General features: G+C 29.2%; 3 protein-coding genes across 3 annotated transcripts; all 3 read left to right on the forward strand.

The window, feature by feature from the left end:
- The first annotated feature begins 12,756 nt into the window (after positions 1 to 12,756).
- Positions 12,757 to 13,937, forward strand: LOC107432234 (short chain aldehyde dehydrogenase 1-like). Its single transcript, XM_025066634.2, has 2 exons — positions 12,757 to 12,878; positions 13,012 to 13,937. Exons 1-2 carry the CDS (start codon positions 12,859 to 12,861, stop codon positions 13,814 to 13,816), a joined length of 825 nt encoding a protein of 274 aa, XP_024922402.2. The 5' UTR covers positions 12,757 to 12,858; the 3' UTR covers positions 13,817 to 13,937.
- A 3,851-nt stretch (positions 13,938 to 17,788) lies between these two features.
- LOC107432247 (short chain aldehyde dehydrogenase 1-like) lies at positions 17,789 to 19,278 on the forward strand. The gene is made up of 2 exons (XM_016043351.4): positions 17,789 to 17,944; positions 18,044 to 19,278. The coding sequence occupies exons 1-2, from the start codon at positions 17,907 to 17,909 to the stop codon at positions 18,840 to 18,842; spliced, it is 837 nt and encodes a 278-aa protein (XP_015898837.3). The 5' UTR covers positions 17,789 to 17,906; the 3' UTR covers positions 18,843 to 19,278.
- A 724-nt stretch (positions 19,279 to 20,002) lies between these two features.
- On the forward strand, positions 20,003 to 20,975 carry LOC107407401 (small ribosomal subunit protein eS17). The gene has a single exon (XM_016014682.4). It carries the CDS (start codon positions 20,200 to 20,202, stop codon positions 20,623 to 20,625), a length of 426 nt encoding a protein of 141 aa, XP_015870168.2. The 5' UTR covers positions 20,003 to 20,199; the 3' UTR covers positions 20,626 to 20,975.
- Positions 20,976 to 20,977: the final 2 nt, after the last annotated feature.

Here is a 20,977-nt window from a genome sequence, read left to right on the forward strand (position 1 = left end):
TAAAATTAAACACTGAGACCAATTGTTGAAAATACTGATGAACCACATCTTCTCTAATCTCTGGGACTGAAGATTTTCGATTCTGACCCATGATTCAAACAATGATTTTTATGATTGTGAACGTCACTCTATAAGCCACTGAGATAGGGAGAGAAAGAGGGAAAGAGAGAAAAAGAGAGGTCAGAGATGGGTATTGCAAATCGGAAAGTGGTAAGTGAGAATATTTTTAAGAAAATATTCAGATTTTAGAAAATAATAATAATAATAATAATATGGATTATTTTGGAAATTTTGAAAGTAGAAACGGTATTTAGTTCGTTTAGTACCGTATGTAAACCATCTCCTCAACTATATAAGAATATAATAGATCAAGCCATCAAATTTTTTTTTTTTTTGGGATAAATTAAAAAGGGTAATTTCACCACCAGCTTTGAACTCAACACCTAAATTTTGATCATTACCAACGGACTGTCTGAAAACGACCTCAAGCCGTCAATTAGTTTTTGAACTTTAAACAGCAACAAATCTGGCATTATCTTAGTTATTATTGAAAAATATAACGTATATAGGTGACATTATATACATCAACTACTAATACTTAAATGGTTTTGATTTTATAGCATTGTGATGAGCTAATAGGTCCAAGTTGCGGAAGAGCTTGGCTTTGTTTCTTTGAAAGTCTAGCATCTTCTTATTTTTGTGCCCTATTCTTGGAATATGTATAGCTGTTGATCTGTAATTCCTAAAAGAAAGAAAGAAAGAAAAAAAAAAAAAAGAAGATACTAGTACTAAAATACTTTCATATTTGTTATTATAGGTTATTCTCAAATGATATATATCTGTATATATATTTAAATATATTTGGTATTTCCAAGTTATTGATGATTAAACAAATTTGGTTATTTACCTGTACATTAACATTCATGGTCCTTCTGAAAAAACAAAAAATTCATGGTCAGAAGCTTATTAAGAATTATAAATCTTAGTTTCTATCTTACTACGTACAATATTGTTAAATATTCTTAAACTAAAAAATGGAAATTTGTTGGACTTAAAACGAATAACTAACATTTTCTTTTAGGCTGTACAATTTAAATCTTTTTGAAAATAACTATTTAAGCTTTAATTTATTAAAATTTAAATCATATTTCGCTTTTGACAAATATAATGTTTAATAGTGTCACATGCATAATATATAACTGATATTAAAATATATTAAATATCAAATCATAAAGTATAATTTAATATTTTTTAATTTAAAAAATAATATATGTTGTAGTGTTCTAATATTTTTTACATTTTTAAAAAGTTGGTCTTTCTTATCCCAAATACAATTCAAATGGGATAAGCGCTTATCCCCTAGTTAAAGGTCAAACATAATTGAAAGTTCAATTTATTATGCCTAAATTGTAAAAAAATTAGTAGCTTAAATAACAAAACTTAAAAAGAAAAAAAATCAAAAATACTAAAATACAATAACCCTTATTCTTTATGTCAATATCGATCACTAGCTAGTTAGTGGCTCACTTAATCAGCAAATTTTAAGCTTCGCTTCTCTGTATCTATAGATAAAGTTATATATATATATATATATATATACATATATATAGAGTTTTTCTATAGTCAGGACCGACCTAATGAAAATGGTACGATCCAAAAATGATCAGCCATTAGATTTCAACTTATCCAGTGAACGGCTCAAATATTTCCCTATCACACTTGAGAAAATTGCAATTTAAAAAAAAATTCCTTCAACTTTCCCGTTCAAAATACCATTTTTTTCCCGCTAGTACCACTATTTCACACAAACTTTACCATTTCAAAATTTTCAAATAAAATCCACCATCTTTTACTGTTATAAAATTTTCAAATAAAATCCACCATTTCTCACCGTTTTAAATTTTCCAAATAAAATCCACCATCTCCACCATTCCAACCCCAGATATTCTTTTATTGCTTCCACGGCCCGGGGCTTCTCCTTAACAATCCAAGATTCATTTAGAGCTTGGGTTAAAGATTAGTATTTGTGAGCCATTTTTTTTTTTTTTTAAGTGTGAACCAAAAAAAAAAGAAAAAAAAAAACAATGATATCGATGACTTGCAAAACGTCACCGGCTTAGGTACCAAACAAGTGGGCATTTTCCTCTAGATAAAGGGCTACTATTTCTTGGTGGTCCAGAATAGTCTTGACGTGGCCGAAAGTGAAGTCCGGGTGGCAATTGAATCGCTCCCCAGAGCAGAAATGGCGTTTATGGCCTTGATACTTGAGTCTCGTTTGATTGAGTTCTTTTGAGTTTTGAGGCCCCGATTTTGATCGGATATGAGGTTGAGGAGCTCCTATTTGGAGAGTTTCAATTCAGCTGTGAGGGACGAGTAGGGGATCATAGAGGAGTTAAAGTGATGGGGTTTCAGAGAACAAGAATTGAAATGGTGGTGTTGTGAGTTGAATTGAATATTGGAAAGAATGAGGTTTGAGGATGTAGAGTTCTAAAAACTTTAACACTTTTGTGAATTTTTTTTAATTCCTTTGTAATTTTTTTATATTTTTACAAGTATTACTCAAAATAATAAAATTCAAACTTAATAAAAAACAATTAAGCATCAATTGAAAATTACAAAATTGAAAAGATAAAAAAAAAATAAAATTGAAAATAAAATTTTCTATTATTTTCTTTTTTACCTTCTTTTTCTTTAATTCCTTTATAATTGTTTTTTAATATTTTGCCATGTATCATTCAAAATAATAAAATTCAAATTTAACAAAAACAAAATAGAGGATTAATTGAAAATTACAAAATTGAAAAGATAATAAAAAAAAAATTGGGGGACCAAAGCCAATGCTATTACATCCCCACAGCGTTGATTTTGGCTTTGGTCCCCCAATTTTTTAAATTTTTTTGTTATTTTCTTCTTTGTTTTCTTTTTTTAATTCCTTTTTAATTTTTTTTTATATTTTTACAAGTATCATTTAAAATAATAAAATTCAAACTTAACAAAAAAAAAAATTGAGGACCAATTGGAAATTATAAAATTGAAAAGATAATAAAAAAAAGTTGGGGGACCAAAGTCAACGCTATTACATCCCAGGGTTAGTTTGGTCCCCCAATTTTTTATATTTTTTTATTTTTTTAAATCCTTTGTAATTTTTTTATATTTTTATAAGTATCATTCAAAATAATAAAATTTAAACTTAATAAAAAAATTGAAAATCAACTGAAAACTATAAATTGAAAAGATAAAAATAAAATAAAATTGGGGGACCAAAGCTAACGCTATTACATCCCAACAGTGTTGGTTTTGGTACCTCAATTTTTAAATTTTTTTTTATTTTCTTTTTTTAATTCCTTTGTAATTTTTTTTATATTTTTACAAGTATCATCCAAAATAATAAAATTCAAATTTAACAAAAAAATTAAGCACCAATTGAAAATTACAAAATTGAAAAGATAATAAAAAAAATTGGAGAACCAAAGCCAACGCTAGTACATCCTAGCAGCGTTGGCTTTGGTCACCTAATTTTTTAAAATTTATTATTATTATTTTTTTAATTCCTTTGTAATTTTTTATATTTTTACAAGTATTATACAAAATAATAAAATTCAAACTTAACAAAAAAAATTAAGCATAAATTGAAAATTACAAAATTAAAAAGATAATCCAAAAAAAAAAAATTAAGGGACCAAAGCCAGCACTTTTACATCTCAACAGCATTGGCTTTGGTCCCCTAATTTTTTATTATTTTCTTTTTTACTTTTTTTTTAATTCCTTTATTATTTTTTTAATATATTTTTGTATGTATCATTCAAAATAATAAAATTCAAACTTAATAAAAAAAATTAAGAACTAATTAAAAATTACAAAACTGAAAAGATAATAAAAAAAAAATTGGGGGACCAAGGCCAATGCTATTACATCCCAATAGCGTTGGCTTTGATCTCCCAAATTTTTAAATTTTTTTATTATTTTCTTCTTTGTTTTCTTTTTTTAATTTCTTTTTTATTTTTTTATATTTTTACAAGTTTCATTTAAAATAATAAAATTCAATCTTAACAAAAAAATTTGAGGATCAATTGAAAATTACAAAATTGAATAGATAATAAAAAAAAAAATTGAGAACTAAAGCCAACGCTATTACATCCCAGCAACGTTAGCTTTGATTCCCCAATTTTTTATATTTCTTTATTTTTTTAATTCCTTTGTACTTGTTTTTATATTTTTACAAGTATCATTCAAAATAATAAAATTCAAACTTAATAAAAAAAATTGGAAATCAATTGAAAATTATAAAATTGAAAATATTAAAAAAAAAAATTGGGAGACCAAAGCTAATGCTATTACATCCCAGCAGTGTTGGTTTTGGTCTTCCAATTTTTACAAAAAATTTTATTTTCTTTTTTTATTCCTTTGTAATTTTTTTATATTTTTACAAGTACCATTCAAAATAATAAAATTCAACCTTAACAAAAAAAATTAAAAACCAATTGAAAATTACAAAATTGAAAAAATAATAAAAAAAATTGGGGAACCAAAGCCAATGCTATTACATCCTAGCAGTGTTGGCTTTGGTCACCTAATTTTTAAAATTTTTTTATTATTTTTTTTAATTCATTTGTAATTTTTTTATATTTTTACAACTATCATTCAAAATAATAAAATTCAAACTTAACAAAAAAAATTGAAGACTAATTGAAAATTACAAAATTGAAAAGATAATAAAAAAAAATTGAGGGACTAAAGCCAATGCTTTTTCATCCTAAAAGCCTTGACTTTGGTTCCCCAATTTTAAAATTTTTTCATTGTTTCCTTTTTTTTTAATTCCTTTGATGAAAATTGGGAAAAAAAAAAAACAGAAGAAAAAACTTTTGATAAAAATATGATAATGAACAAAAAAAAAAAAGGGTTTGTCTTTAAAATTGGACCAAAAAAGAAAGAGAAAATTTTTTTTTGATGAAAATATGATAATAAACAAAACAAAAAAAGAAAAAAAAAAGAAGGTTTGTATTTAAAATTGGACTTAAAAAGAAGTAAAAAAGGGAAGAAAAAAACTGTCACAAAAGGAAGCAAAGTCGACGCTATTTTCAGAACAAGCGTCAGCTTTGTACAGGCTTTAGCAACGCTATTTTAAAATAGCATCGTTAAAGCCTGTACAAAGTTCAAAATTTATATATTTGGCCAGCCACTAGATTTCAAATCCAAGGAACAACTTAGATACTTCCTTGTCACACGTGAGAAAATTGCAACTTCAAAAAAATTTCCTTCAATCTTCCCGTTTCAAAATATCATTTCCTTTCCCGCTCGCATAACTGTTTAACACAAACTTTACCGTTTCCAAATTCCTAAATAAAATCCACCATCTCTCAGCATTTCAAAATTTGCTTATGTACCAAACAAGTGGGCATTTTTCTTCAAATTAAAAGCTGCTCTTTCTCGGTGGTCTAAAGTAGTTTCGACGTGGCTGAGAGCGAAGTCATGGTGGTGACTGTATCGCTGTCCATAGTAGAAAGGGTATCTATGGCCTTGATAATCAAGTCTTGTTTGGTTGGGTTCTTTTGAGTCTTAAGGCTCCGATCTTAATCAAATATGAGGTTGAGGAGTTCCTGCTTGGGGAGTTTAGATTGCATTGTGAGGAACGAGCAGGCGCTCATAGAGGAGTTTGAGTGGTGGGGTTTCAGAGAACAAGAATTGAAATGTTGGTATTGTGAGTTGAATTGAATATTGGAAAGAAGGAGATTTGAGGATGTAAAATTCTGGAAGCTTTAATGCTTTTATAATCTTTTTTTTTTTAATTTTTTGTTATTTTCTTTTCTTTTTTTTATAATTCCTTTGTAATTATTTTTTAATTTTATTCTTACAAATATCATTTAAAATAATAAAATTCAAACTTAACAAAAAAAATTAAGCACAAATTGAAAATTATAAAATTGAAAAGATAAAAAAAAAAAAAAACAAATTAGGGGATTAAAGCCAACGCTTTTACATCCTAACAGTATTGGCTTTGCTCCCCCAATTTTTTTAAATTTTTTATTTTTATTTTTTACTTTTTTTTTAAATTTCTTTTGTAATTTTTATATATTTTTGCAAGTATCATTCAAAATAATAAAATTCAAACTTAACAAAAAAAATTGAGAACCAATTGAAAATTATAAAATTCAAAAGATAATAATAAAAAAATTGGAAAACCAAAGCCAACACTATTACATCCCAGGTTGGCTTTGGTCCCCCAATTTTTTTAAAATTTTTATTATTTTTGTTATTATTTTCTTTTTTTAATTCTTTTGTAATTTTTTTTATATTTTTACAAATATTATTAAAAATAATAAAATTCAAACTTAACAAAAAAAATTAAAGACCAATTGAAAATTATAAAGTTGAAAAGATAATAAAAAAAATTGGACGACCAAAACCAACGCTATTACATCCCAGCAGTGTTGGCTTTGGTCCCCTCAATTTTTTGAAATTTTTTTATTATTTTTTTTAATTCCTTTATAAATTTTTTATATTTTTACAAGTATCATACAAAATAATAAAAAAAATAAGGACCAATTGAAAATTTTAAAATTGAAAAGATAATAAAAAAATAAGCTGGGGGACCAAAGCCAATGCTATTACATCCCAACAGCGTTGGCTTTGGTCCCCCAATTTTTTAAAATTTATTATTATTATTTTTTTAATTCCTTTATAATTTTTTATATTCTTATAAGTATCATTCAAAATAATAAAATTTAAACTTAACAAAAAAAATTGAAAACCAATTGAAAATTACAAAATTTAAAAGATAATAAAAAAAAATTGGGGGACCAAAACCAAAACGCTATTACATCCCAACAACATTAGCTTTGGTTCCCTAATTTCTTTAAAAAAAATTATTATATTTTAATTCCTTTGTAATTTTTTTAAATATTTTTGCAAATATCACTCAAAATAATAAAATTCAAACTTAACCGAAAAAATTGAGGATCAATTAAAAATAATAAAATTGAAAAGATAATAAAAAAAATTGGGGGATCAAAGCCCACGCTATTACATCCCAGCAGTATTGGCTTTGGTTCCCCAATTTTTTAAAATTTTCTTTTTTATTTTCTTTTTTTAATTCGTTTGTAATTTTTTCATATTTCTGCAAGTATTATTCAAAATAATAAAATTCAAACTTAACAAAAAAAATTGAGGAGTAATTGAAAATTACAAAATTGAAAAGATAATAAAAAAAAAATTAGGGGACCAAAGCCAACGTTGTTATATTCCAATAGCGTCGGCTTTGGTCCCCCAATTTTTTATAAGTTTTTTAATACTTTTATAATTTTTTTTATATTTTTGCAAGTATCATTCAAAATAATAAATTCAAACTTAACAAAAAAAATTACGGACCAATTGAAAATTACAAAATTGAAAAGATAATAAAAGAAAATGGTGGACCAAAGCCAATGCTATTACATCCCAACAGCGTTGGCTTTGGTCCCCCAATTTTTTACAATTTTTTTATTATTATTTTTAATTTCTTTGTAATTTTTTTTAATATTTTTACATGTATCATTGAAAATAATAAAATTCAAACTTAACCAAAAATAATTAAGGACCAATTTAAAATTATAAAATTGAAAAAATAACAAAAATGAAATTGGGGGACCAAACCCAATGCTTTTACATCCTAAAAGCCTTGGCTTTGGTCATCTAATTTTTTAGATTTTTTATTATTATTTTTTTAATTTCTTTGATAAAAATATGATAATAAATAAAACGAAAAAACAAAAGGAGGTGTATGTTTAAAATTGGACAAAAAAAGGAGGAAAAAAACTTTTGATGAAAATATGATAATGAACAAAAAAAAAAAAAAGAGGGTTTGTATTTAAAATTGGACAAAAGAAAAAAGAAAAAATTTTTTTTGATGATAATATGATAATGAATAAAAAAAAAAAAAAGAAGGTTTATGTTTACAATTGGACTAGAAAAGAAGAAAAAAAAAGGAAGAAAAAAAACTGTCACAAAAGGAAGAAAAGCCAACGCTATTTTTAGAACAAGCATCGGCTTTATACAGGCTTTAATGATGTTATTTTAAAATAGTATCCCAAAAAACCAAATATATAAATTTTTGGCTTTGTACAGGCTTTAGCGATGCTATTTTACAAAGTCGATGCTTGTTTTGAAAATAGCGTCAACTTTGCTCCCTTTTGTGATAGTTTTTTTTCTTCAATTTTTTCTTCTTTTTAAGTCCAATTTTAAACACAAACCCTCATTTATTTTTATTTTTTTTTTGTGCATTAGCATATTTTCATCAAAAAAAAAATATATATTTTTTTTGTCCAATTTTAAAGACAACTCCTTTTTTTTTTTTGGTTCATTATCATATTTTCATCAAAAGTTTTTTCCTCTTTTTTTTTCTGTCCAATTTTCATCAAAGGAATTAAAAAAAGAAAATATTGAAAAAAAATTTAAAAATTGGGGGATCAAAGTCAAGGCTTTTAGGATGTAAAAGTGTTGGCTTTAGTCCTCCAATTTTTTTTGTTATCTTTTTAATTTTTTTGTAATTTTCAATTGGTCCTCAATTTTTTTGTTAAGTTTAAATTTTATTATTTTAAATGATACTTGTAAAAATATAAAAAATTACAAAGAAATTAAAAAAATAATAAAAAATTTAAAAAATTAAGTGACCAAAGCCAACGCTGCTGGGATTAATAGCGTTGGCTTTGGTCCTCCAATTTTTTTTTTATTATCTTTTCAATTTTGTAATTTTCAATTGGTGCTTAATTTTTTTCGTTAAGTTTGAATTTTATTATTTTGAACAATACTTGTAAAAATATAAAAAAATTACAAAGGAATTAAAAATAAATAAAAAATTTTTTTAAAAATTGGGAGACCAAAACCAACACTGCTGAGATGAATAGCGCTAGCTTTGGTCTCCCAATTTTTAATTTGTTTTTTATCTTTTCAATTTTATAATTTTCAATTAATTTCCAATTTTTTTTATTAAGTTTGAATTTTATTATTTTGAATGATACTTATAAAAATATAAAAACAATTACGAAGGAATTAAAAAATAAAAAAAATTTAAAAAATTAGGAGACCAAAACCAACGCTGCTGGGATGTAATAACGTTGGCTTTAGTTCCACAACTTTTTTTTTTATTATCTTTTCAATTTTGTAATTTTCAATTGGTCCTCAATTTTTTTTGTTAAATTTGAATTTTATTATTTTAAATCATACTTGTAAAAATATAAAAAAATTAAAAAGAAATTAAAAAAAGAAAACAAAGAAGAAAATAATAAAAAAAAATTAAAAATTTGGGGGATCAAAGCCAACACTATTGGGATGTAATAGCATTGGCCTTGGTCCCCCAATTTTTTTTTTTTATTATCTTTTCAGTTTTGTAATTTTCAATTGGTTTTCAATTTTTTTTGTTAAGTTTGAATTTTATTATTTTGAATGATACATGCAAAAATATATTAAAAATAATAAAGGAATTAAAAAAAAGAAAGTAAAAAAGAAAATTAAAAAAAATTAGGGGACCAAAGCCAATGCTGTTGAGATGTAAAAGCGCTGGCTTTGGTCCCTTAATTTTTTTTTTTTGGGTTATCTTTTCAATTTTGTAATTTTCAATTGGTGCTTAATTTTTTTTTGTTAAGTTTAAATTTTATTATTTTAAATAATACTTGTAAAAATATAAAAAAATTACAAAGAAAAAAAAAGAAAAAGAAAATAACAAAAAAATAAAAAAGATTTACAAAAGCGTTAACGTTTCTAGAACTCTACGTCCTCAAACCTCCTTCTTTCCAATATTCAATTCAACCCACAACACCACCATTTCAATTCTTGCTCTCTGAAACCCCACCACTCTAACTCCTCTATGATCGCTTGCTCGTCCCTCACAGTTGAATTGAAACTCTCCAAGTAGGAACTCCTCAACCTCATATTTGATCAAGATTGAGGCCTTAAAACTGATCAAGATTGAGGCCTCAACCCAATCAAACAAGACTCAATTATCAAGGCCATAGACGCCCTTTCTGCTCTGGATAGCGGTACAGTCACCACCAGGACTTTGCTCTTGGCCACATCAAGACTATTCTGGACCATAAGAAAGAGTAGCCCTTAATCTGGAGGAAAATGCCCACTTGTTTTGTACCTAAGCCGGTAATGTTTTGCAGGTCATCAATTTCATTTGTTTTTTTTTTTTTTTTGGTTCACACTTAAAAAAAAAAAAAAAACAATGGCTCACAAATACTAACCTTTAACTCAAGCTTTAAATGGATCTTGGATTGTCGAGGAGAAGGCCCGGGCGGTGGAAGCAATAAAAGAATATATGAGGCTGGAATGGTAGAGATGGTGGATTTTATTTGGAAAAATTAAAACGGTGAGAGATGGTGGATTTTATTTGAAAATTTTGAAATGGTAAAATTTGTGCAAAACAATGGTGCTAGCGGGAAAGAAAATGATATTTTGAGGCAGGAAAGTTAAAAGAAATTTTTTTGAAGTTGCAATTTTCTCACATGTGATAGGGATATATTTAAGCCATTCACTGGATAAGTTGAAATCTAATGGCTAATCATTTTTTCACGTTTTTGGACCGCACCATTTTCGTCTAGTCGGTCCTGACCATAAAAGGACTCTATATATATATATATATATATACTAAAATAAAAATGACTGACAGGTTAATTATCACCACCAAACTGTATTATATATATATAATAAGGGATATTTGTCTTACATGCCAGCTCACCAAGGTACCCGTGAATAATATGAGCAAGAAAAAAACAAGTAACCCTAAATGATCAGAGATGGGTATTGCAAAATCGGAAAGTGGTAAGTGAGAATATTTTTAAGAAAATAATAATAATAATAATAATAACAATAAAAATAATATGGATAATTTTGGAAATTTTGAAAGTAGAAACGTATTTAGTTCGTTTAGTATTGTATGTAAGCTATCTCCTCAACTATATAAGAATATAATTGCTGAAGCCATGAAATTTTTATTTTTTATTTTCTGATAAATTAAGAAGGGTATTTTCACCACCAGCTTTGAACTCATCACCTAATTTTTTATCATTACCAACGGACTGTCTGAAGATGACCTCAACCCATCTATTAGTTTTAAACTTTAAACAGCAGCAAATCTGGCATTATCTTAGTTATTATTGAAAAATATAACGTATATAGGTGACATTAGTATACGTTAACTACTAATACTTAAATGGTTTTGATTTTATAGCATTGTGATGAGCTAATAGGTCCAAGTTGCTGAAGAGCTTAGTTTTAAGTACCTTTGTGGCTTTGTTTCTTTGAAAGTCTAGCATTTAATTTCTTAATTACTTTTGTGCCGTATTCTTGGAATATGTATAGTTGTTGATTTGTAATTGCTAAAAGAAAAAAAAAAAAAAAAAAAAAGATACTAGTACTAAAAGACTTTCATATTTGTTATTACAAGTTATTCTCAAATGATATACATATATATATATATATATATATATATATATATTTGGTATTTCCAAGTTATTGATGATTAAACAAATTTGGTTATTTACCTGGACATTAACATTCATGGTCCTTCTGAAAAAAACAAAAAATTCATGGTCAGAAGCTTATGAAGAATTATAAATGTTAGTTTCTATCTTACTACGAACAATATCGTTAAATATTCTTAAACTAAAAAATTAAAATTTGTTGGACTTAAAACGAATAACTAATTGAAAGCTTATCTTCAAGCAATAAATAAAAAAGGGCTTATCTTCTCAAGTTGAGTTAAATCCACCCTTACGTACGCAGCAGACCATTAACAAAAGTTGTGAGACAAATACCTGCAGACTGCCGACCATTTTGTCATTGGCAAGAAATTTTAATAATCAATTTTCCTGGGCACAGAGCAGACTGATAACATTTTTTTTTTGTTTTTTTGTTTTTTTTTTTTTTGGGGGGGGGGGGGGAGAGACTGCTAATATTTCAGACAGTCATTTTGTCATTATCATTTATTTATTAGTTTATGGACACTTTCTTTTATATATATATATATATATATATAAAGACACTGTCTTTTAGCTTCTACAATTTAAACCTTTTTAAAAATTAATATTTAAGTTTTAATTTTTTTAAATGTAAATCAAATTTCAGTTTTGACTAATATAATGTTTAATAGGGTAACATGCATAATATATAACTGATATTAAAATATATTAAATGTTAAACTATAAAGTATAATTTAATATATCCTAATTTAAAAAATAATATATGTTGTAGTGTTCTAATATTTTTTTACATTTTTAAAAAGTTGGTCTTTGTTATCCCAAATACAATTCAAATGGGATAAGCGCTAATATCCCCTGGTTAAAAGTCAAACACAGTTGAAAGTTCAATTTATTATGCCTAAACTGTAAAAAAATTAGCAGCTTAAAATCAAAACTGAAAAAGAAAAAAATCAAAAATACTAAAATACAATAACCCTTATTCTTTATATCAATATTGATCACTAACTAGGTAGTGGCTCACTTCATCAGCGAATTTTGAGCTTCGCTTGTCGGTGTCTATAGATAAAGTTATATATATATATATATATATATATATATATTAAAATAAAAATGACTGACAGGTTAATTTATCACCGCCAAACTGTATTATATATATCTACATATATATATATATATATATATATATATATATATATATATGTAGACTCACCAAGGTACCCGTGAATAATATAAGCAAGAAAAAAACAAGTACCCCTAAATGATCATATCATTAAAGAAATATGTGCTATAATTCTTTAACTTACTATTTGTATTATTCGCTACCGCAACGAAGTGTTTGTTTATAAACTAAACCAAGAAACCAGATGTATCGTCTAGAGGATCGAAACCATTGACCTACAAAGATATGAAAGGCGTTTCCAAGAGGCAAGCAATTAACTCTCTCCTATGTTATTTGATATTTATTATTCTATGCATCTTCTTTTAATTTTCTTTTCCAGTTTAACCTATAGTCTAAAAAACCATTAATTTGGTCACGTATATATATGTACACATGCAGGTTGGCAGATAAGGTAGCTTTGATCACCGGCGGCGCCAGCGGGATCGGCGAGAGCACCGCAAGGCTATTTGTTCGACTAGGTGCCAAAGTTGTCATTGCCGACGTCCAAGACGACCTTGGTCGCTCTGTATGCGACAGCATTATTCGCAGTACTGACGATTCCATTTCATGCGTCCACTGCGATGTCTCCGAAGAGATCGACGTCGAAAAAGCCGTGGAATTCACCGTGGCAAAGCACGGCAAGCTCGACATTATGTTCAACAACGCCGGCATTCCCGGCAACTCAAACCCAAGCATATTGGACATTGAGCGTGAAGATTTCAAGAGGGTGTTCGACGTGAACGTGTACGGAGCTTTCTTGGGTGCCAAGCATGCAGCCAAAGTAATGATTCCGGCAAGAAAAGGCAGCATACTTTTCACATCAAGTGTTACCTCGGTGATTCACGGCGAAGTCCCGCACGCCTATTCGGCTTCGAAACATGCGGTGGTGGGACTGACTAAGAACCTGTGTGTTGAACTGGGACGGTATGGGATTAGGGTTAACTGTATCTCTCCGTACGGAGTGGTGACCCCTATGCTAAGGAAAGCCCTAGGGGATGTCCAGAAGGAGGCGGTAGAGGAGGTGGTTTCTGCCGCCGCAAATCTAAAGGAGGTGAAAGTGGAGGCGGAGGATGTGGCGGAGGCTGCGGCGTTCTTGGGGAGCGATGAGTCCAAATATGTAAGTGGGATGAACCTTGTTGTGGATGGTGGTTACAGCACCACCAATCCATCTTTCGGTGAGAAATTTAGGAAGAAGTTTGCTTGAGAGAACCACTTGATCACATGTAGTGTTGATAATAATTTTGTTTATAGTTAAAAATTTAAGCTGCTTAGAGTCTACTTGCTTAATTTCTTAGATATAATTTCTATATTAAAGAAATAGAATCTGCCAAATTCCAATAATATATATCAGTTTTATATATTATCCATGTGTGATGGCATACAAATTAATTATTATATCATGCATCACCACCTTGAGCGTTATTGCTATTTTATTTTTTTATTTTCGAATGATAAGGTAATTATATTAAGAAGAAGAAGGTACATCATTGTCCAGAAAAAGACTTTGAGCCAGTCAGGACCTCTTTAATCCAAACACAGTAATTATAAATGGATAAAACATTACAAGCAAGATAATGAGCAACAAAATTAGAGCTTCCTGGCGTAAAACAGCATTGAAAAGAATATTATTGTAATCAATCAGGAATCTAAGGGTATATACTGGCGTCCTTGGGATTATAGCTAGCATGACGAGCATATATAATTGAGGATTATCATGTCCTACATGGATGTAGCTTTTGAAAGTTTAATTATCTTTCTGTGTGATAAATAAGGATAATTGGTTCTTAATTAATTTCAATTGATTGTGTTGTGTTGAATTAATTATATATATGTGGTGCAATTTTACGAAAATGATATACAGTGGAAGCCCAGCTAACTCAAAAAAAAAAAAGATAATAATAAAAAAACCCATGAAAACTAGGTATACAGCCGGCAGTAGTAATTAATAACTAGTATTATGCAATAACTTCACCCTATTCAAATAGCTGCGATAATAAAAACACAATCTAAATTTGACTCATGAGTTAATAAGTCATTCACACTTACAATTAAAAAATCATATGTTCAAAATGCAAAGATAAGGGTGGAAATTATTATAAATGATAAAAAAACTATAAAGCATTTCCAAAAAAAACAACCATTCTATATTTTAAAACCACAAAAATTATGAGACATTCCAACATATTTTCTCAATTTATTATATTATTAGATTTCACTAATATTTTTCTCAGAACTTTATTTTACAGATATATAATTTCATTTTTAATTAAATATATTTTGAGCACAAATTATTTTCAAGTTATAATTATTTGTTACGCCTGAATTTTGAAAAATTTCAAATCTAAGATGTGATTAATTACTAAATCTCTTTTGATTTTTGTGTATTAATTATCAAAATAAATTAGAACGTTAGGTAGAGAGTCAGGATCTCATGATTTGGGCAAACAAATTAATGTTTAAAGATAATATCTTTTTTTGTATGTAATATTAGACGATATTTGCATCCAAGATCAATATGTGTCAAGGGCATGACAAGTTAAGACCTACCACAATATGGAATATTGGAATGCATCACTTGTTTTCAACAAGTAGACAAATATTTTGCTAATCGATGATTAAAAGATATTTTTGTTAAAAAAAATGCTATTTGTTACAATTGATATACTAAATCCCATATAAAATAACAATTTAAATAGTTACCATTAAAAAGTTTACTTTAAAATTTTAATATAAAATAATACAATAAAATATTATTAATTAAAATTTATCATATAAATTAATAATCATCACAAATAATGATAAATAATAAAATTTTTTTCCTAACCGATAGCTAAAAGATGTTTTTGCTAACCAAAGTGAAAGATGCTTTTTGTATGCAACAAATAAAAATTGTGTTGATAAGCAATTAACAGAAAAGGTGTTTAATTTAGAAATTATGTACCAAAGTATATTTAAGCTCAAAATGTTAATAATATATAATTGTATTCAAATGTCATTTTTTTGTCCCATGGAGCAATTCAATAGTAAAATCCATTGTTTTTCAGATTCATTTTAAAAATAAACTAAGAACAAATCCAACTCCATATCCCATTATTGTTAGAATAAATCAAAACTAAAACCAGTGATAAGTCATAAATAATTCCAAAATAAATATCAATTAAATTAATATATATATATATATATATATATATATATATATATATATCTGTGTGTTTGTGAAGACGTTATTTTTCTCAATTAGAAAATACTTTGCTAGCCTTTGCGTTTTTGTCCAATCCAAACTAATTCTTAGCATGTTAATTGTTACTTATTTTCGTAAAATATCTTGTAACAAAGAAATTTAAGCACAGAAAGACAAATATTTGCGAATCAATTTAAGCACGGAAAGACAAATATTTCCGATTCTAAGTTGAAATCTATGTTGTAGAAATGATCAAGCAAACCTACATATTTAGGTGGTTGGTGGAATAGCGCATATTAATTGATTTCTGAAGTAGACCTTTTAACAACGATCAAGATTACCAAATGCATTTAAAATTGCGCGGCTATTTATGGATCTTTGGCCAACATCATAACGATAGATGACTTGAATAATATATAATTAGTTGAAACAGTTAAAGTAAAGTATATGTCGATTTTCCTTTCGAATTTTTTATCTTTGGTAATCATCTTTGAGTGTTAATGTGATGAGAAAAAGGATGTGGGTGGTATTGTATATTTTTCCTCACTTGACGTTTCTGTTGTAAATATATAGATACAATATGCCCAATTTTTATTTTTATTTTCATCCATTAAAGCCAGTTCAAAAACTCATTGGAAAGCTATAAAGAGAGAAAGAAAAAGATATCATTCACCAAGGAAAATAAATATATATCATGATGAAGCATTTATGTAGTTCTATTTAGTATTTAATTAAGAGAAAAATAAAGATAAAAGGAATTACATATAATTTATTAATTTTGTAACTTTCTTGAAAACATGTAACGAACCTTTGGCTATTAAAATAAAAAAATAAAAAAACAAAACAAAAGAAAAGGGAAAGACGTTTGCGTGATGATTTCTCTACGTTTGTAATTAACTTACCGGCATCGTAGGCTCCACCTTTTATATTAAAGAGGAACGGTAGTTGAGAACTTGAGGAATGATGTCTCTGCTATTCATAAATGAGTAATGCACGGTAGATGCAGCTTAAACTACTCATTTAAGTTAAAATGTTGAAAAATTGATGGAGCTTTCACACAGTTTTTACAATTAATTTTTATGAAATTACATAAATTTTAAGGTTCATTCATAGAAGAATTTATTTTGGTCAATTTTTTTTTATTATAATAATTGTCTTTATGATATGTGACGCGAGACTAATTAAGCAAAGTGCAAATTAAATTGTTACCATTACTGCATTTGACATTAAAAATTGACACATAAATTAATTTACTCACAATATAATAATTCCAGTACTATTTTATCTCCTCTCTTATTTTAAGACATCGTACTATTTTATCTCCCCTGATCGAAATTGGTTTATTTATAATAATGTAAACTTTTAATTAGCTAACAGCATTTGAAGTGTCTATGGCAGTATTATAATGTTTAAATAACTTTACCAGATCATCAATTCACCTCAAGTTTGTGAAGAAATTGATTTGACCATCTTTTTAATACATTAAATAACATTCATAACTTTTTTTTTTTTTTCTCCCGAGTTTAAAAACTAATAGGTTAGGTTCTTGTATACGAAATGTACCCTAGAAGAAGACATGACATAGCCATCATGCGTGATTTGGTTAGTTGGCGTTTTACTATTTTAATCATTAGTTAGGTATGCATGTCCAATATTAATTATATTTATTTTGATGACATGGCATTGTCTAGGTTTCCAATATATTATCTTAAAAAAAAGAAAAAGAAAAAAAGGTTTCCAGTATATATTTTTTGGTTGTTTTAAAAAAGCCACATCCCATAAGAATATTTCATTTACTGTTCCTATTCTAAATGAGGATTAATTACAGTTAATAGTGATGTTTTTAACTAATGAATGCTTTTTTACTTTAATTTTTTATTTTTATTTTTTGACTCTGAAAATTGTCAATAGCAGCGGGCATCACTCCAATAGTAGAACTAGAATCCGTATTGGATACGGTACAAAAAAAGGGGGGGGGGGGGGGGGGGCGGCAAAAAAAAAATCTAAAACCTCTCCTATAAAAAGCCTGCGAGAGCAGAAAGTTGCAAAAACAAAAAAAGGAGTATATTAAAAAGTATTATAAAAAAAATTAAAAAAAAAAAAAAAAGGCAAAATGGGAAGCACTGCCTTCTCAGACACCGTAGCCAAGAGGTAAGCAACAATATATATATATCATATTCTTTTATTATTCTTCATATATATTCTTTTTGTACATTTTAATGTAACCAAAAAAATTGATAATATATGCAGGTTAGAAGGCAAGGTAGCATTGATCACCGGCGGTTCGAGCGGCATAGGTGAGAGCACGGCAAGGTTGTTTGTCCAACAAGGCGCCAAGGTTGTCATTGCTGACATCCAAGACGACCTTGGACGCTCCCTCTGCGAAAGCATTTCCTCTGACAATTCCATTTCCTACATCCACTGCGACGTCACCAAAGAAACAGACGTCCAAAATGCCGTCGACTTCGCCGTCCAAAAGCACGGCAAGCTCGATATTCTCTTCAGCAACGCCGGCGTCACCGGCAACTTAGAGCCGAGCATCTTGGGCATCGATCACGAAGACTTAAAGAGACTCTTCGACGTCAATGTGTTCGGCGCTTTTCTTTGTGCTAAATACGCCGCCAAAGTAATGATTCCGGCCCGAAGAGGAAGCATCCTCTTCACGGCGAGCTCGGCGGCGGTGAGTCATGGTGATGTCTCGCACGGTTACGCTTCTTCGAAGCATGCGGTGGTGGGACTGACGAAGAACCTTTGTGTGGAGCTGGGAATGTATGGGATTAGAGTCAACTGTCTCTCTCCTTTCGGCGTGCCCACCCCTATGCTGAGGAAAGCCATGGGGGATATCGACAAGGAGGCCGTGGAGGAGGTGGTTTCCAAGGCCGCCAACTTAAAGATGGTGACACTGGAGACGGAGGATGTGGCCGAGGCGGCCGTGTTCTTGGGGAGCGACGAATCCAAATACGTGAGCGGCATGAACTTGGTTATAGACGGAGGTTACAGCACCACCAATTCGGGTTTCAAGGACGTAGTGAATAAAAAGTCTGGTTGAGAGATACTTGGAGACTTTTGAAAGTGTTGACCAGTTCTCACTGGTTTGTTTGTTGATCAATATATATATATATATGGTTTTTAGTATTAAAAAAGTGTTTGGCTTGGTTTATAATAATGTGAGCATCAGTGTTTGGCTCGGTTTACAGTGTGAGCATCAGGCATCATGCTGTGTTGTCTAATAAATGCTTTCAGCAATATATTGTTTGAAAGTTAGATGCTATATATATATAGATATTGTTACTACATAATATAGAATTGTATTGGTTGTATTAAGCGGAGTTATTTATGTGTAGGAGGGTCTGTTTAAGGACTTATAAGTGTTGATTGTGGTCATCATGGATCTAAAAGCTTGTAATAATCTTCTGCTTATTAAACAATTATGCTCTTCGATTATTAAAAAATATTAGAAATTAACGCCAAATTTAAATATGTTATATTTGTTGTCAACAAGCTTTAATATGTCTCTTTTTTTGGTGAATAGCTTTAATATGTCTCTATGAAGCTAGACAGTACCCATCCGTGCACGTGGATGATCAACATTTTGACGACCAAGTCGTTTCCACTTGCAAAAAGATCTGTCTTAAAACAACAAAATGCCTTTGTACCACTAATTTTTTTTTAATGTAAATTATAAAGATAATGATAATTCTCAGAATATTAAATTATTGCTCGTATTAATATAGTATATTTATTTTTGTAGCAAAAAAATGGAGAAGATTTTTTTGACCGTACCCATTGAATAGTAGCTGATAGTTTTTTCCGAATTAATTATTGCAAGTTAGCCAAGAGCTTGGTCCACATGACAAAAGCTAAGGTCTAGTCTCTTTTCTTAAAAAAACATTTTTTTCCCGTATATATATCTATTTGGGACCCAAATAGCTAATGTCGTCCTTTATAAAAAGAAGAAACTAAATATAACAAAACAAAATTAAAAATAGCTATATGGAGTTTTGCACAAGCCAGGCTTTTAGTCGTGCTTAATTAACGAGACACACAATAAAAGAACATTATTTTTTGTCACCAATAATAATAATCATCAATGGGACCGGATATATAATTTAGCATTTAATTATATATGCAAAATAAATAAAGTGAGAGGATTCACATGTGGACCTCTATGACCCATGTTCCTCACTTAGCTCTGAATCCTCTTGTAAATGGGCCAATATATATGGAACCCAATATAATAACTAATGGGCCTCAAATAGGGCCATTCAAAAACATTTTATCATCTTCCTCATAAATACCGGAAAAACCCTAGTAGTCGTCTCTGTCAATCTCGTATCAAAACCCTGGTTTACCTCCCGACTCTAATTCCCCCCACAAAAGCGCGCCAACACTGGTGATCTCCAACCATGGGACGCGTCCGTACGAAGACCGTGAAGAAATCGTCGCGCCAAGTGATTGAGCGCTACTACTCGCGCATGACCCTTGACTTCCACACCAACAAAAAGGTACTCGAAGAAGTAGCCATCATCCCCTCCAAGAGGCTTCGCAACAAGATCGCCGGATTCTCCACCCACCTCATGAAGCGGATCCAGAAGGGTCCCGTCCGCGGCATCTCTCTGAAGCTCCAGGAGGAAGAGCGTGAGCGACGCATGGACTTCGTGCCCGAGGTCTCCGCCATCAAGAGCGACCAGATCGAGGTCGACAAGGAGACCCTAGACATGCTTTCTGCTCTTGGAATGAGCGACATTCCTGGGCTTGTCCAGGTTGAGCCCGTTGCCGTACCCACCCATCAGTTTGGATTCGGTCGGGGCGCTGGAGCTGGGCGCAGGTAATGGATTCGAGTTTAGATATTTATGGGTTTTGTTTCAGAGTGAAGGATTTTGCTTCTTTTTTTTTATTTTCCAATTTTGAATGTTATAATAGTAAGTGGGTGTTGTTAGCTTTTGGTTTTCTAGAGTAGCGGTTTAAGTTTCTTATGAAACAGATTCTTAATTCTCATGTTATCTTTATGAATATTTCTCACTTCTGTTTTAAGTAACAATCTAGACTAATTTTTTTTATTTTTTTTCATTATCATTTAGTCTGTTCGAAAATTTACGGTTAATGTGCAGTGGTCATTTGGTCTGTAATACAGATTTTGATCATATTTGATCTTTCTATGCAACGTTAAATTGTTCTTCCACA

Source organism: Ziziphus jujuba, chromosome 11 (assembly GCF_031755915.1).
Source record: "Ziziphus jujuba cultivar Dongzao chromosome 11, ASM3175591v1".
Classification (NCBI taxonomy): Eukaryota; Viridiplantae; Streptophyta; class Magnoliopsida; order Rosales; family Rhamnaceae; genus Ziziphus; species Ziziphus jujuba.

What these genes read in the sequence shown, in the direction of transcription:
- LOC107432234 (XM_025066634.2), top strand. Translation starts at nt 12,859, where the DNA reads ATGAAAGGCGTTTCCAAGAG. An exon ending in ATGAAAGGCGTTTCCAAGAG is followed by an intron (nt 12,879 to 13,011) that starts GCAAGCAATTAA and finishes GTACACATGCAG; the next exon opens with GTTGGCAGATAAGGTAGCTT.
- LOC107432247 (XM_016043351.4), top strand. Translation starts at nt 17,907, where the DNA reads ATGGGAAGCACTGCCTTCTCAGACACCGTAGCCAAGAG. An exon ending in TCAGACACCGTAGCCAAGAG is followed by an intron (nt 17,945 to 18,043) that starts GTAAGCAACAAT and finishes TAATATATGCAG; the next exon opens with GTTAGAAGGCAAGGTAGCAT.
- LOC107407401 (XM_016014682.4), top strand. Translation starts at nt 20,200, where the DNA reads ATGGGACGCGTCCGTACGAAGACCGTGAAGAAATCGTCGCGCCAAGTG.